The 17,237-nt window shown below is 42.4% G+C and overlaps 4 gene segments (V, D, J or C); 1 reads left to right on the top strand and 3 right to left on the bottom strand.

Annotated features, from left to right (window-relative positions):
- Window positions 1-1,194: 1,194 nt before the first annotated feature.
- On the bottom strand, window positions 1,195-3,257 carry LOC121619172. The segment is given in 2 exon segments: window positions 1,195-3,094; window positions 3,202-3,257. Coding segments are annotated over 2 exon segments (375 nt in total).
- A 243-nt stretch (window positions 3,258-3,500) lies between these two features.
- LOC121619973 lies at window positions 3,501-5,535 on the top strand. The segment is given in 3 exon segments: window positions 3,501-3,511; window positions 3,775-3,830; window positions 5,041-5,535. Coding segments are annotated over 3 exon segments (402 nt in total).
- Window positions 5,536-6,514: 979 nt separating this feature from the next.
- LOC121619201 lies at window positions 6,515-7,091 on the bottom strand. The segment is given in 2 exon segments: window positions 6,515-6,826; window positions 7,043-7,091. Coding segments are annotated over 2 exon segments (357 nt in total).
- A 5,252-nt stretch (window positions 7,092-12,343) lies between these two features.
- LOC121619202 lies at window positions 12,344-12,920 on the bottom strand. The segment is given in 2 exon segments: window positions 12,344-12,655; window positions 12,872-12,920. Coding segments are annotated over 2 exon segments (357 nt in total).
- Window positions 12,921-17,237: the final 4,317 nt, after the last annotated feature.

Genomic DNA, 17,237 nt, shown 5'->3' with positions numbered 1-17,237 from the left:
ACATCTGGCCCAGACATGTCCACATCTCACAGTGTAATCAGTTTTTTGATAGCAGCTATGATTTTGTCACAATCACAAGTTGTTCGGAAGAAACCGACAGCAAAAAAGTAGCTTTTCTAGGGGAGAATTGTCAACAGGTGCAACTGTCATTTACACACACATACCGGTCAATAACCCACGCACACACATCGGCAGGACAACCAGCCTGAGAATGATTAAATCCATTAAGATCAAAGTTGTCCTCTTAACGAGCTCAGTAAAAACAAGGGCATTGTTTGAAAACAATCTCTGTCCAACAAGCAGCTAAACTCAGCTTCAGAAAGCGCTTTCCCAAAAAAGTCGAGACAGTAGTCACACAAACGCACACACAAACAGGGCTAACCAACAGCTAAAAAGTGATTAAAAACAAGCACGTCAAAACTGAACAGGAACAGGTAAAAAGTGGGAGAGATAGAGAGGTAATTATCAGCAGGTGGGGCAAAACTTGAACACACACACACATACACATTCAGACACACATATACCAAACACATCTCCATGTAGGAACTGTTTGGGCTGCTTGTTCAAAATACAATTTTAATAAATGTGGAGTTCAAGCAGACACACACAAACAAACAGACGAAGACACACACACACGCAGTCACACACAACAACAGATACACACAGACAGACACAGTCACACACAAATACAGTTAAATACACACAGACAGCCTCATATACATAGACAGACAAAACGCCGTTAGCTCGATTAGCGCCATTAGCATTAGTGCTATTAGCTCTGCTAGCTCTATTGGAAATGTTAGCACTGCTAGCTCTGTTAGCACTGTTAGTTCTTTTAGCATTAGCACCATTAGCCCTATTAGCGCCATCAGCTGTTAGCTCTGTTAGTGTTAGCTCTGTTAGCTCCATTAGCTCTGTTAGCGCTGTTAGAGTTAGCACCGTTAGCTCTGTTAGCACTGCTAGCTCTGTTAGCATTAGCACCGTTAGCTCTATTAGCGCCATTAGCTGTCAGCTCCGTTAGTGTTAGCTCTGTTAGCTCGATACGTGTTAGCTCCATTAGCTCTGTTAGCGCCATTAGCGTTAGCGCCGTTAGCTCTGTTAGTAAAAGGAAACTTTGTATGATAACAGAGATGGTTCATTTCCATTAAATTCATTCATGTTTATTGATTCAGTTAATAAGACCAGCAGCCCCCTCGTGCCACTGTCAAATTTCGGCGGCACCAGAATTGTCTAGTGTTAATAACTACAATACAGAACACAAAAACAGATCATGACTATAACACGCAAGACTAAAACTCATCGAGAAGATTAAGGTGCACATGAGGGTAAGCGAAACCGAAAACTCAAAATCTAATTTCATTTCACAAAAAGCTGGTTTTAGTTTTTTCACACACCACAACACCAGACCACACAGTGCTAATGTTGGAAAAGAGCTGAGATTAATCAGGGATGAAAGGAAACGATCAATTTGATCAGTGAAGAATTGAAGTGCTTCCATTAATAGAGTGGATGATACACAGCTGTGCATCTGCAACACTCTCTCTTTCTCTTTCTCTCTTGTTGTCTTGTTTTAATGTTGATGGTTTCAAGATTTTAAAATAATACAGATTTCATCAAATCAGAAGTTTTCATGAAGTTATTTGTTGTTGATTTTGTCTTAGATTTGCCATATAAAACAATTAATATACAACTCATGTATGTTACACATGTTACACACAAAATGTTTTGACTTTAGTTTCTCTGAATTTTTATTAATACTATTAAGATCTCCATTAGTCGTCAGTTGTTTTCTGCTTTATGGAACTTTGTTAAAATGACCCATATTTTGACCATTTCAATGGAAAATCTTGTAACTCTCTGTTGTTGGGCTGATTTTCATGAGTATTCATAACAAGTGCTTGATCTGTTCCTTGATATGATCCCAAATCTTTACACAAACCAAATATAATGGAAAGAGGATTTGCAGATTTGTATATGTAAAGCAGCATATCATCTGCATCAACGTACAGAAAATATCTTTGATCTGAGATTTTCCTGCAAGAATATTAAAATTTCAGAGTAACCATTCATCAACAGACTAATGAAAGAGCTGACAGCATTTAAAAACTCTGTCATGTGTTGCTGTTTAAAAGACTCCAGTTGGTCCGTTACATCTACGGAGACAGAGGGTGTCTCTCTGAAACAAGCTAAAGATTTGACATTCATAGAACCTGATTTTATTTCAAAACGATGTTTACGTGCATCACTCGTCATGTCTCATAGTTCAGTCAGTGCAGCCTATCAGAGGCCCCTTTTGCACAGAGATCCTTCAAAACTGCCATAAAGGAAACCCGTCATGATGCTGCCTTTGCTTTGTGACACTGAACCAAACAACGGCAGCATGACAGAGTTCATGGAGCAAAAGTGCTGAAATATGTCAACCCTCACATGAGCAGCAGCCTGGCTGTTCACATCAGTCGTACATTTCTTAATGACGGTCAACAAAAGACTTTCTGCTCCTCTGCTGTTTTCTATTCACACGTAGAGCTGAAAACCTCATGAATTTATGAAGTGAAGCTTTTTCTGTGCTCCTGGATAAGCAGGCCATCACTTCCTGTAAAATACTGATGATCCGCAGGGAGGGGCTTCGACCTGTGTGTGTGTGTGTGTGTGTGTGTGTGTGTGTGTGTGTCCTCAGTGAAGTGTATCAGTCTCTGTTGTAGCTTCCAGCTGCAGCAGTCAGTTCAGTTTCTGTTCAGTCTGACTGAGGGAGGTTTTTGTACGACTCTTTTTCACTGTGTGAACAACCACTGACTGTTGATATAATGAACACTCTGACAGTAGTAAACTGCTGCATCTTCAGTCTGGACTCCACTGATGGTCAGAGTGAAGTCAGTGTTTGATCCACTGCCTGTAAAACGATCTGGAATCCCTGATGCTCGGCTGTTAGTATAGTAAATGAGCAGTTTAGGAGTTTCTCCATCTTTCTGTTGGTACCAGTGTAAATAGTTCCCATTATAAACCTCTGGACTGGTCTTACAGTTGATGGTGACGGACTCTCCCAGAGCAGAGCTCACTGCTCCAGGCTGAGTCACTGTGATCTGGCCTCTGGACTCTGAGGATACAGACACACAAACATAAAGCAGCGTCACGGTTTTGTCGGCTTCATTTCAGACGGACGGACGTTCATAGAGGAGAGGACTCTGATCCTCTGGACTTTACCTGTGAAGCAGCAGCAGAGGAGAGTCCAGATGAGGACGCCGATCAGAGTCATGTTTTTGATGAGGAGGATTTCTGTGGCTTCTGTTGTCATGAAGGACAGCTGTCAGTCATCCAGTGTTCAACCCTCAGGACTATAAACTCTCCCAGAGCACTGGAGCATGGTGCTGCTGATGCAAAGTGGCTCTCTATGGAAATGCTCTGACTGACTCCAACAGGGACTTGGATTAGTCTGATGATGCTGCTGATCAGTGGATCAATCACTTTATCAGAGCATTGATAAACACTCAGTGATCATTTCAATGTTGATTTGGTTTGAGGACTCTGGATTCATTTTCTTTCACAATGTTTTGTTTTAATTTAATGCGAGAACAAATTAAATGTGACTTTTAGACAGACGTAAAAATAAAAACATAAAAATGTGATGAATTGTGATCAGTCGTGTCACAGTTTGATCAATATAAGATGAAATAGTTCATTCTTTCAACAGCTGGAAGTGTTCATGTTGAGTTTGTTGTGTTCACAGTCAGAGAGCCGTGTCTCTCTGCAGTGAGAGGTTTTTGTACGACGACTCAGTCAGTTTGTATCACTTTGGTACACGTTCGGTGGAGGAACCAGACTGGAACTTGGAAGTAAGTTCAGTTTTTGATGGATTTTATTCGATTGTCAGCAAATTTTTCTTTTCTGTAAATAAATTTTGTTTAGAAATCTAAATTTGTGATTTTCCATCTTCACTTCTATTTTCTCTCAGTTGCAGTTTTAAGTGCAGTTTTGTGTTTGAAATGAAATCATGACTGTAAATAATATAATGACTCGGTGCAGAGGAGAAGTCTCGTATTTAAATCTTTAGATGAAAGTGGAAACTTGAGTTCTTGTAGTTTAAGTTTTGTCAGACAAAGTCAGAGAGCCGTGTCTCTCTGCAGTGAGAGGTTTTTGTACGACGACTCAGTCAGTTTGTATCACTGTGGTGGACTTTTGGTGGAGGAACCAGACTGGACGTTGGAAGTAAGTTTCTGCTCAAATATTAAATATTGTTTCATCAGTAAATGTTTGAATTCATGTGTCTGAACATTTGCAGTAACTTGAACTTTTGATCGGACGGATCAAAATCACTTTAAAGACTCAGTTTTATTGTCCGTTTCTGCTGTTTAACCTTGAAGCTGAACTCAAAGCAGCTTCACTCAACTTCTCTTGAAACGTTTCATTTCATTTGTGAAATGTGAACCGTTTGAAGTGTCGGAACGATGAAACGACAACACTCGTACTTTTCACACGTGTGTAAATTTGCTCTTTGATTCTCATTTTAAAGCGTTTTGAATTTGAGTAAAAATCATTTTGAACGAAGATGAAAATGTTGAAAATGCCTTTAAATCTCTGATCTGCTCAAACGGCTCAAAATGTCTTTTTGAAATAATGTTGACAGCTCTCTGATGGTCCTGGCTTATTTTTGGCTGATAATATCGTTGGATCTCATCAACTTCTGAGAGTTTCCACAGTAAATGTTTTTGTATAAATGTATCAGGACTCTGAATGAAATCACAGACGACTGAAAATATCTTCAAACTGTATTTTCTTGTTTTCTTCAAAAAGTCTAAAAGAGGTTTTTGTGTTTTAAAATGTCAATCAGATTGTTTTATTTCTCGTGCAGTTTGATATATTTCAGGTCATATGAGGACTCTTTCTGTGCTGATGTGCATGAGAGGTTTCTTAAAGGGAAGTGAAACAATGTGTGAGTGAGTGACTGGTGGAGCAGAAAAACCACCTGACAGAAACTCTCACACAGTAAAGGTGTTCAGGTGTCTGGTGTTTGATTGACAGCCGTGTGGTCCCCGTGTCTCCTAGGTGACGTCCGTCCCACCCTGACGGTGCTGCCCCCCTCCAGTGAGGAGCTGCGGCAGGGGAAGGCCACGCTCATGTGTCTGGCCAACAAGGGCTTCCCCTCAGACTGGACTCTGTCCTGGAAGGTGGACGGCAGCAGCAGCAGCAGCAGCAGCAGCTGGGAGGAGAGCAGGAGCCCCGGGGTGCTGCAGAGGGACGGCCACTACAGCTGGAGCAGCACCCTGAGGCTCCCTGCAGACCAGTGGGGGAAGGTGGGCTCTGTGACCTGCGAGGCCACCCAGGGCTCCCAGACTCCTCTCTCAGAGACGCTGAGGAGAGACCAGTGTTCCCAGTCCTGACCTGCCTCACTGAGACTCTGCTACTGGTTTTACTCTGCTACTGCTCTCACTCTGCACTCTGTCTCTGTCTGTTATTTGACAAATAGAAATATTCACTAGATTGTTGCAACGTTTCAATATTATTTCAGTGTTTGCAGAAAATAAAGACGTGTTCTTCAAATCACTTGTTTGAAAATTTATTATCTCCAAAGTGTTTTCAGAAATGTTCTTTTAATAGTTGCAGTGATGCTATTTAACCTAAAATATTTTAAAACATGTATTTTTTCCTTGATGACTTTATAAATTATGTTTCACATCACATCATGTGTTTCCATATACACTGATTATCAAAGAGTTAATAAACTCAGACAAAAGTCCTCATCATTTTTGATTCATGCAAATCAGTGATGGTGAGGACTGTCATGCTGTTGTTGCTTTGGGTTTATCTAAAGAACATGCACTGTCCTTCAAGTTAAACTATAAAAGCATGAAAAACATTTTCTAAAGAAGAATTGTATCATCTGCGTAAAGAGAAACCAAATTCTTGTGAACTCAAATTTATCCCTGAAACTCTTTACATCCTGCTTCTGCTGAAGATCCACAAACACAAAGACAAATGAAAGATGGAAAAAGATGAAAGTGTTACTGAATTCCACACTTCATAAATCATTGGTCTCAGTCATGAAATACAATTTTGCTGAACTGAAATAAAATAAATAAAACATGTTTGAGAGATGATTCGTATTGTTGCAACAAAATTGAAATATCGTTGAGATATAAATTTATGCCATAATTTATGAATGTTTGAGTTTCTATAACAGACGGTAAGTCATTAAACTAATGTCAACAAGCTTAGTGTTCATTTGTCAGCACACTGCATCGAATAAACTTTTCAAAGAAGTAAAATCATAGTTTAAGAGTTTCATCAGTATCATCCTGCTGCTTCAATGTGCAACAAGATGCTTCAAACCCTGTTTGAGTGAATACATTAAAAATATAACTTTTTGTTTTGTACAGTATATTTAATGTTCAAATATTGTGAATAAGTAAGTGAATTATTATTAACTATTTATTTTTAGTAAAGCCTTTAGTTTTAGTTTGAGTGCAGCTGTTGATTCAGATCAGTTCCTCTCCAGCTGAGGGAGGTTTTTGTACGACGTTGTATCACTGTGTGAACGGCCAGCTGTAACTCTGCTGACAGTAGTAAACTCCTGAATCTTCAGCCTGAACTCCACTGATGGTCAGAGTGAAGTCAGTCCCAGATCCACTTCCACTGAAACGACCTGGAACTCCAGACTGACGGCTTGAAGCTGAATAAATCAGGAGTATAGGAGCTTCTCCAGGTTTCTGAAGGTACCAGCTGAGATAGCTGTAAACATTTGAACTGGTTTTACATCTGATGGAGACAGTCTGTCCTGGAACAACAGACTGAGATTCAGGAGACTGAGTCACAGCGATTTGTCCTGATGAACCTGGAAAACATGAAAAACAGGAGAAGGGTTATTGAGACAAATCCAGCTTGGAGGAAGATGATCAGCATCAGAACAGAAGAGCATCATTTCTTTAACATGGAGAATAGATGGAAGAAGGTCAATGCTGCTTGTTTCAGTGTTTCTCCATCACAGCAGAACATGATTGTGGTGAAGCTGGTTGCATCCTGAAGCCAAGTTTTCAGAAGAGAGTCTCACCCTGAACCAGGAGCCCCAGGGTGGCCAGCAGTAGAACCAGTGAGCTCATGATGGTGCTGCCGGTGTGTGAGTGGCTCTGAAAGGCCTGGACAGCCACTGATCAACACTGGCCTCTTAACGGCTGGGAGCAGAGAGGCAGGACACATATGCAAACACACAGAGTCAGTGAACTGTAGCTCAACATGTCATGATGTTTCCTCCTCACTGCTGAGAGCACTGACCCACTTATTTACACATTCACAGGTAGAGGATATTTATTTTTACAATGATGAGTGACATTAAAATGAATGAGTGACATTAAACATGTTGAACCTCAACATGTTTAGGTGTTTATCATTTAGAGATTAGTTCAGTTGTGATGAAGCATGAGAGGATCCTGAGGATGAGCATCTCAGACAGGCTCATGGAAGGTCTTGGATGTGTGAGCAGAGTCAGAAAACCTGGAAGTCTTCATCAGTTCCAGTTGGACAGATTTCTTGGTCTCAGTAGTTCATGTAGTAACAGCTGTGAGCAGTAATGTGACTTTTCTCAAGGTCTTCATGCTGCACTTTAACAACTTCTCGTCCATGTTGAGTGAGAAGTTGAGATTGAAAGTTCATGTTTGACAATCAAAACTGTTTCACCACAAGGTCCATTTAGTATCTGTTCTGGAGCTGTTGATCAAATTCTGATCTTCCTCAGCAGATCAGCAGTTCACTTAGGTGTCATGGATTAAGATAAGATAAGAAAAGATAAAACTTTATTTATCCCCAGTTGGAGAAATTTGGGCATTACAGCAGCATTGAAAGCAGTGCGAAGAAAAAAATAGCAGCAGAGGTAGAGAACATTCGAAAAAAACAAAATTAAAAGTAGAATATATATGTACATATTATACAAGCAAAATGGAATTGAGTATGTAAAAGAAAATAAAATGTGTGGAAAAGTAAATATATATAAGAAATATGTAAAAATATGTAAAAAGTGTGTATTGCCCCCAGTATGTAAGCTGCGCTCTAATTAAAAATAACAATAAAGAGTGTTACTACTATTGAAGAAAAAATACAAAAAACAGTAAATGCTATGTAATATTGCACACAAAGTCAAAGGAAATATGTAATATTGCACAAATAGTATGGATATGAGCATAATTTGTCAAACAACATCAGCACAGTTTTTTGTTAAGTGATGCTGGAGTTGAATAATCTGACAGTTGATGAGCAAACTGGATGCAACAGTCTGAGACTAAAGGAGCTGCTAAGGGCCCCCACTGTGTCATGCAGGGTGTGGGAGGGGTTGTCCATGATCGATGTCAGCTTGGCTAACATCCTCCACTCACCTACATCCTCAGTGGTGTCCAGAGGGCAGTCCAGGACAGAGCCAGCTCTCCTGACCAGTTTGTTTAGTCTCTTTCTGTCCCTCTCAGACCTTCCACAGCCCCAGCAGACCACTGCGTAAAAGACTGCAGATGCAACCACAGAGTCATAGAAAGTCCTCAGTAATGTCCTACATACTCCAAAGGACCTCTGTCTTCTCAGGAGATGAAGACGATGTTGGCCCTTCCTGGACAGGGTATCAGTGTTGATGGACCAGTCCAGTTTATCCGCGATCTCAATGTCCAGACCCTGGATGTAGTCTGTGGTGCTTTCCTGCGGAAGTCAATCACCATCTTCTTGGTCTTGCTGGTGTTGATGTGCAGGTGCTTCAGTCCACACCAGTCGACAAAGTTAGTGACGACTTCCCTGTATTCCAAATCGTTCCCCTGTGATACACATCCAACAATGGCTGTATTGTCGGAGAACTTCTGGAGGTGGCAGCTGGATTATTTTACTTTGAAGCTAAAGTACAGGAAGGACAGGGGAGAAGTGGACTGACCCCCCTGTCCCTCATGATGATTGTGTGCCTGGATTCTAAAGTGTGCATCAGACTTTTCTGTACATTTAATTGGAAGTGAGAGCAGCCAGGAAACATGCTTTAATTCTATGATTACGATTGTTGGCTACAGACGGGAAACTAATGAGATTTTCATGTTTGATTTCAGTTACAATCAGATTTGATGGTTTTGAAAATGTGCTCACATGCTGGAAATACAGATGCTTGTACCGATCTATGCAGCTGAGGGAAGAATGAAAAATGCCAACAGAGGACAGAAGGACATTAATGTCTTGTAAACGTTGTGTTAAAGGTCCAGTGTGAAGGACTTTGTGGTATCTAATGATGATGTTTCAGATTGCAACCAGCTGAATACCTCTTGTCTCACCCTTTCATTTGCAAGCGTGTCTGAATCCTGACGGTGGCTGTGAAACTTGGGACAAACGTGAAAGGTGCTGTCTAGAGCCAGTGTCTGTTTTGTCCATTCTGGGCCACTGTAGAAATGTGGCTGTGCAACATAGTGTCCTGACCCGTGCTGTGCACGCCTGTTTTTTGTTGAAGATTCCCCTTGTGTGTTGTCTTTGTCTGGTTTTTGTCACATCCTGTTTTATTTTGAAGGCTCAAGTTATGTTTCGCTGTGTGCTTTACTTCCTGTGTTTTCCCGCCCTTGTGATTGTCTGATCCTTTTCACCTGTGTGTCATTAGTGGTCCCTCCTTGTGTATATAAGTCCGTGGGTGGATCTCATTTCTCAAAATTGTCGTTTCCTCGCTCCTCGCTCCTCGCTCGAACCGGAAGTACTTCTGGTCCGCCATATTGCCGGCCGTCCCAAAGCGAAAATTGCGGCTCTGAGGAGCGAGGATCGAGGAGCGAGGAGGGCTCTCTGAGGAGCTATGAGCGAGGATACATCAGTGCATCCTACCCGGAAGTCTGTCAACTGAACGGTATGAAGACTCCGCCCCCACAGCTGGCACGTTTGAACGAGGTGGAGAAAGTGCGCTAGTGTAAATATCCTGCAGTGAATGGCTGCAATTCAGATGAGCCTAACTTAAAGTTACGTTCTCCAAAGAGCGATAATACAAGAACATGATGATCCGTCATGTTTCAATCACGTAAGAGATGATGTATAGTGAGCAGGGACCATCGGAACCTGCTCACTATTATCCCGCTTTGAACTCTGCTCACTACTAAAGCATTCAATATAAAGTGACACAAAATAGTGATTAAAACATATATTGATTTAAAATGAGTCTACTCTCATCTGTCACCGCTCTCACTGCGCAGCGGCTCTGAAAGCAAAACACTTACGTTGCGTAGCAACCGCCTCTCAATGTGCGCAGGACGGCAGGCGGGGAAACTTATTTCTTTACAGATATTCAGAGAAATCATGTCAAATGTGGAGAAGAGACGGAATATCCCAGACCTGAGAGAGACGTAGCTGGAGACAGAGTTTGGTTTACCGCTATTATTTCGACTGATGGGTAAAAGTCCCGCAGCAGCTGATTTCTGCGTTCAGCGTCAGACATTAAAACATCTGTCTCCAGTTTTGTCTCCACTCAGCAGTCTTTAATCTACAACCTGTTCTAACACGAACACATCGGCCTCTCGTCACTTTTTCTGCGTTTTATCTGAGTGAAATAATGTGTTTCATGGCTCGTAGGTTTCTCTTCACTAACAGGTCTGAAATGTGTCTCATTGAACGGGACAGAAGACACAGCGAGGCTGATAAAGTTCAGGTCAGAAAATGACACCTGTTCACCTGAAGAGGCGTCCAGCCAAGAATGAACTCATTAATTCTCATGTGTGTTAATAAAAGTGTTTCATATTTACTTGCTAGTGCTGGAGACTTTTTAACAATGTAAATATAAGTATGAAATGTAAATATATCGAGGGCGGGGGGCGGTGGGGGTGTGAATATAACGGTAACTGCAGCAGCTCCAGCTGTGTCGCGTCATCAGAAACAGACGTCGCTTCACGTGACGCTTCAGAGGAAAGGACGTCTCAATTCACATAAAACATGTTTCCTCGTTTCTTCTCTCCTTGCGTGGTTTCCTTGCGTCCTCTCATGCATCCCTGGTGGGAGGGACTAAGACGCAAGGAAAAGACGCAAGTGAGGGAAATGAGGATGCAATTTTGAGAAATGGGATGTACCCATAGTGTCCTGACCCGTGCTGTGCACGCCTGTTTTTTGTTGAAAATTCCCCTTGTGTGTTGTCTTTGTCTGGTTTTTGTCACATCCTTTTTTATTTTGAAGGCTCAAGTTATGTTTCGCTGTGTGCTTTACTTCCTGTGTTTTCCGCCCTTGTGATTGTCTGATCGTTTTCACCTGTGTGTCATTAGTGGTCCCTCCTTGTGTATATAAGTCCGTGTCTTCCCCCCAGTCTTTGTCAGGTCGTTGTCACCCTTGTTCTTTGAGATCCTTTGCCTTTGCACATGTCTTCAGTGAGCGTTTTTCCACGTGTTGTTTTTGTTCATGTCCCCCCTCATTTCAAGTCAGTGTTTGTCCATTGTCTTTTAATGTCGTCTGTGCCATGTTTCAGGTCAAGTGTTTGTCCACCGTGTTCTGTGTTGACCATGTAAAATGTTGACATTTTAAAACATGTATTTTTTCCTTGATGACTTTATAAATTATGTTTCACATCACATCATGTGTTTCCATATACACTGATTATCAAAGAGTTTATAAACTCAGACAAAACTCCTCATCATTTTTGATTCATGCAAATCAGTGATGGTGAGGACTGTCATGCTGTTGTTGCTTTGGGTTTATCTAAAGAACATGCACTGTCCTTCAAGTTAAACTATAAAAGCATGAAAAACATTTTCTAAAGAAGAATTGTATCATCTGCGTAAAGAGAAACCAAATTCTTGTGAACTCAAATTTATCCCTGAAACTCTTTACATCCTGCTTCTGCTGAAGATCCACAAACACAAAGACAAATGAAAGATGGAAAAAGATGAAAGTGTTACTGAATTCCACACTTCATAAATCATTGGTCTCAGTCATGAAATACAATTTTGCTGAACTGAAATAAAATGAATAAAACATGTTTGAGAGATGATTCGTATTTTTATTTTTATGCTATAATTTATGAATGTTTGAGTTTCTATAACAGACGGTAAGTCATTAAACTAATGTCAACAAGCTTAGTGTTCATTTGTCAGCAAACTGCATCGAATAAACTTTTCAAAGAAGTGAAATCATACTTTAAGAGTTTCATCAGTATCATCCTGCTGCTTCAATGTGCAACAAGATGTTTCAAACCCTGTTTGAGTGAATACATTAAAAATAAAACTTTTTGTTATGTACAGTGTATTTAATGTTCAAATATTGTGAATAAGTAAGTGAATAATTGTTAACTATTTATTTTTAGTAAAGCCTTTAGTTTTAGTTTGAGTGCAGCTGTTGATTCAGATCAGTTCCTCTCCAGCTGAGGGAGGTTTTTGTACGACGTTGTATCACTGTGTGAACGGGAAGCTGTAACTCTGCTGACAGTAGTAAACTCCTGAATCTTCAGTCTGAACTCCACTGATGGTCAGAGTGAAGTCAGTCCCAGATCCACTTCCACTGAAACGACCTGGAACTCCAGACTGACGGCTTGAAGCTGCATAAATCAGGAGTTTAGGAGCTTCTCCAGGTTTCTGAAGGTACCAGTGGAGTGAGCTACCAGCATATGAACTGGTTTTACATCTGATGGAGACAGTCTGTCCTGGAACAACAGACTGAGATCCAGGAGACTGAGTCACAGCGATTTGTCCTGATGAACCTGGAAAACATGAAAAACAGGAGAAGGGTTATTGAGACAAATCCAGCTTGGAGGAAGATGATCACCATCAGAACAGAAGAGCATCATTTCTTTAACATGGAGAATAGATGGAAGAAGGTCAATGCTGCTTGTTTCAGTGTTTCTCCATCACAGCAGAACATGATTGTGGTGAAGCTGGTTGCATCCTGAAGCCAAGTTTTCAGAAGAGAGTCTCACCCTGAACCAGGAGCCCCAGGGTGGCCAGCAGTAGAACCAGTGAGCTCATGATGGTGCTGCCGGTGTGTGAGTGGCTCTGAAAGGCCTGGACAGCCACTGATCAACACTGGCCTCTTAACGGCTGGGAGCAGAGAGGCAGGACACATATGCAAACACACAGAGTCAGTGAACTGTAGCTGTCCTCAACATGTCATGATGTTTCCTCCTCACTGCTGGAACAACTGACTATTCAAATCATCCCCATGTAGAATTAAAGAGACTCAGGTTGCTGCACAGTAACTGCAAAGTCATCTCAAAAACAACACTTTCCTTTTATCTACTGAGCCATTTAATAGTCTCATTGTGATAAACGTCTGTTTTACAAGAGGGATCTGGCTGAGAAGCCAGCTTGAAAATAGTCTTATTAGTGGCACGAGGCAGGGCAAGAGAGCATAGCGAGCATAGCTCGAGCCACGGTTCAAGGTTCAAGGTTCAAGGAGTCTTTATTGTCCCCGTGGGGCAAATTGCTCTACAGCCAGCAGTAACAAAAACAGGCGACAATCACAAAAAAAAACAACAACATATTGCACAGAGAAAATAATAGATGGGACAGTACATTAGTCAGTCACTTGTTCAGAAGACCTATGGCAGCAGGGACAAAAGAGTATTTAAGTCTGTTGGTCCTGCATCTTGGCAGGATGAACCTGCGGCCTGACGGGAGCAGCACAAACTCACCAACCAAAGGGTGACACTCGTCAGTGAGAATGGAGCGGGCCTTATTCAGGGTCCTGAGCTTGTACATGTCAGCGAGATCATTGAGGTGAATGCCTGCAATTTTGCTGCACACTCTCACTATTCCCTGCAGTCTGTTTTTGTTCTTGAGGGAAAGTAAGCCGTGCCAGCAAATAAAAGAAAATGTCAGAACAGACTCAATAAAACAAGAATAAAACATTCTCATAAAAGTGCAGTCAACATTAAAACTCCGCAATTTCCTCAGGAAGTACATACGTTGATGTGCCTTCCTGCAAACAGCATCAACATGGAGATCAAAAGACAGCTTGTCATCAATGTTAGTACCAAGGTATTTGTAATTATGGACCAGCTCAATGGTTTGATCCTCGATGACAAGAGGAGGAGTGGCTGACAGATGTTTGCGGAAGTCTATCAGCATTTCCTTAGTCTTTGACACATTAATACACATAAAAGATGAGGAACACCAGTCTGTGAATTCCTTCACTACAGGGCCATGGTCAGGGTCGTCACTGCTCAGTAAGGACACGATTACTGAGTCATCTGCGAATTTCAAGATGTGACGCCCCACATGTTGACTACGGCACTCGTTCGTGTACAAAACAAACAGTAATGGTGAAAGGACGCAGCCCTGAGGTGATCCAGTGGAGGAGACGAGAGTGTCTGAAAAAACACCATTTACCCTCACACGTTGTGGTCTTTCTGTTAAAAAGTCCATTAGCCAGGCTATTAGACCAGGATCGATGCTGTGGAAGTCCCTCAGTCTCTCTGCTAAAATGTGTGGCTGTATGCAGTTAAAAGCTGATGAAAAGTCAATAAATAAAAGACGAGCAAAAGTCTTGGCTCCCTCAAGATGAGTCAAGACAAGATTTAAAAGGGTGGCTAATGCATCCTCAACACCTCTGCCTGACCTATAAGCGAACTGCAGTGGGTCCAGGTTATCTTGAACACAGGTCAGAAGTGCTTCCTTGACAATCTTCTCAAAAGATTTCATGACTAGGGAAGTTAATGCCACGGGTCTAAAATCATTTAGTGATTTGGGGGATGCAGATTTGGGAACTGGGACAATAATGGAGTCTTTCCAAAGTGAGGGGACCTTATGAAGCTGGAGGGACATTGAAAAAATAAAAGTAAATATGTCTGACAGCTGGTCAGCACAGTTCTTAAGAACACGCCCTCCAATGCCATCCGGGCCAGGGCTTTTCCTTTCCTTGACTCCCCGGAAAAGTTTACACACTTTGCCCCTGTCGACAACAATATTCTGAGAGGAGACAACATTTTTAAAAACCGACAGTTCCTCATTAAAATTACAGTTGTTAAAACGGTTGTAAAAATTGTTGAGTTCATTCGAGAGCACCAGATCAGGCTTCCTAGTAAGAGAGACATGGCTCTTCTTTGATTGCATCCCCATCATTGATTTGACCCCCTCCCATGCGGGCCGAGAGCTACCTGCCCTTAGCATCCTCTCAACCTTGTCCTTATATTGGCATTTAGCAAGTTTAAGCTCCTTCTTAAGCTGTTTTTGGAAGTCCCTATATCTAGTAGTGTCACCCTGAGCGAAACAAATGTTCCTCTGATTGATCAAAGTTTTGACACTTTTTGTCACCCATGGTTTGTTATTGGGGTAGAGGAAAATTTCTTTTTGCGGAATGATGGAGGCCTCACAAAAAGAAACATATGATGAGACAACGTCAGTTAGTTCGTTAATATCCTCGCAAACATTTGTGAACAAATCCCAATCCGTGTTGTGGAAGCAGTCCTGGAGGCAGTGGATTGATTCCTCTGACCAAACAGGAACCAATCTTCGCTCCGGCTTGTTCCTCTTCAGGACGGGTTTGTAGGACGGAACTAAATAAACCGTGTTGTGATCGGACATGCCGAGTGGAGCTCTGCTGAAGGACTTATATGCTCCCTTCACGGATCCAAAGCAAAGGTCCAGACACTTCGCGTGTCGAGTGGGACACGTCACATATTGGTAGAAGTTACCCGAGGACTTTGACGGTTTGCAGTGATTAAAATCACCCAAGATAAAGTGCGGTGCATCCGGCGTTAACCCCTGCAGCCGCTGCACTGTTTTTAGCATAGCCTGAGTAGCTACATCAGCATTAGCCTTCGGGTGAACATAAACCACAGTAATAAACAACTGTGGGAATTCCCTGGGGAGATAAAACGGTCGCAGGGACACGGACAGAAGTTCAATGTCTTTGGTGCACAGTGTCTCCCTGACAATCACCGTATCACACCAGTTTTTATTGACGTAGAGACACACACCCCCGCCGAGTGACTTGCCGGTCACTGCGGGGTCTCTGTCAAGGCGGAAGGGAACTCCAAATCCATCGATCTCCAACTCCGACTGTGGATCTTGCTCCTTGAGCCAGGTCTCCGTGAGGGCCAGGATACATGCCTCCCTGTACTCTGCCAGGTACTTGACGTTACCCTGAAGCTCATCCACTTTATTCCGGAGCGACTGGACATTAGCCAGGATGACGGTGGGTAGCGGTATCCGACGGTGGCCCTGCCGCTTGAGCCTCTGCCGCAGTCCGCCGCGTTTCCCCCTTTTCCTCGCCCGCCTCGGCCCGTTCGACCAGCTCCGGTTCTTCGTGAAGGGATTCAGCCGGTTGATCTCCGGAGGAACCGCTGTCGAGGGATCCACAATGCCCACCCCGGAGTCACGGAGCAGAAGTAAGAAGTCGCGGCTATACTGGTGAGGTTTACCACACTCACATACTCCAAGTAAAAAGTGGAATAAAATTGTTAAAATGAAGAGAATGCCCCCAAAACTGGGTTGGTTCCCTGCCGCCATCGTCTTCCACAAGTGGTTAAAAGAGTTAGTAAAAAGAGTAAATAAAAACACTAAGACACACTTAAAACACAGCCAACCAAACGGACACCTCACACACTGCTGCTGCATGTCGCCATAACCAGCGCCACTATTGTTATCCCGCGTGTTTTCTACCCATTTCGACCATTTAGTCATTTTTCTAAAGAATATCTGGACATAAAACACACGTACATCTGGCCCAGACTTGTCTGCATCTCACAGTGTAATCGGTTTTTTGATAGCAGCTACGGTTTTGTCACAATCACAAGTTGTTTAGAAGAAACCGACAGCGAAAAAGTGGCTGGGAGAGATGACTTCCGGCCGGAACATCGTAGAGATGGCAGCTCGGTAAAGAGGCTCCCGAGAGAACCGGAGAAATTACAGAAATACTCCCATTTAGCTGAGTGAAATAACACTATGAAAAGCGTAGAGAGGGGGTAAGACGGTTAACATAGCCCCAACTATTATATAACATTCTGGAGAGGAAAAGACGAGAAGTTATACAGCAACAAAAGCTACAGCTAACGCTACGTTGTGATACGCTAGCGGTTAAGTGTGGAAGTAATGGCTAGCCTAGAAATATTACTACAAGAACTGAGAGGGTTTCGTCAGGAGAACAAAGAACAGCTGATAACTATCAAGGAGGAAATTAAGAAAGTGAACGAAAGAATTAATGAAGTCGAGGAGCGGCTGGAGAAAACTGAGGAAAGAACGCAAAACACGGAGGAAGTGATAGCGGAGCTACTAAAATTGCACGTGAAGCTGGAGGATAAGCTAGTAGACCTGGAGAGCCGGTCTAGGCGAGAGAATGTCAGG

The sequence above is a fragment of the Chelmon rostratus genome, chromosome 16 (genome assembly GCF_017976325.1).
Source record: "Chelmon rostratus isolate fCheRos1 chromosome 16, fCheRos1.pri, whole genome shotgun sequence".
Lineage (NCBI taxonomy): Eukaryota > Metazoa > Chordata > Actinopteri > Chaetodontiformes > Chaetodontidae > Chelmon > Chelmon rostratus.
The sequence above is the reverse complement of the archived record's forward strand: the minus strand, read 5'-3'. Positions and strand labels throughout refer to the sequence as shown.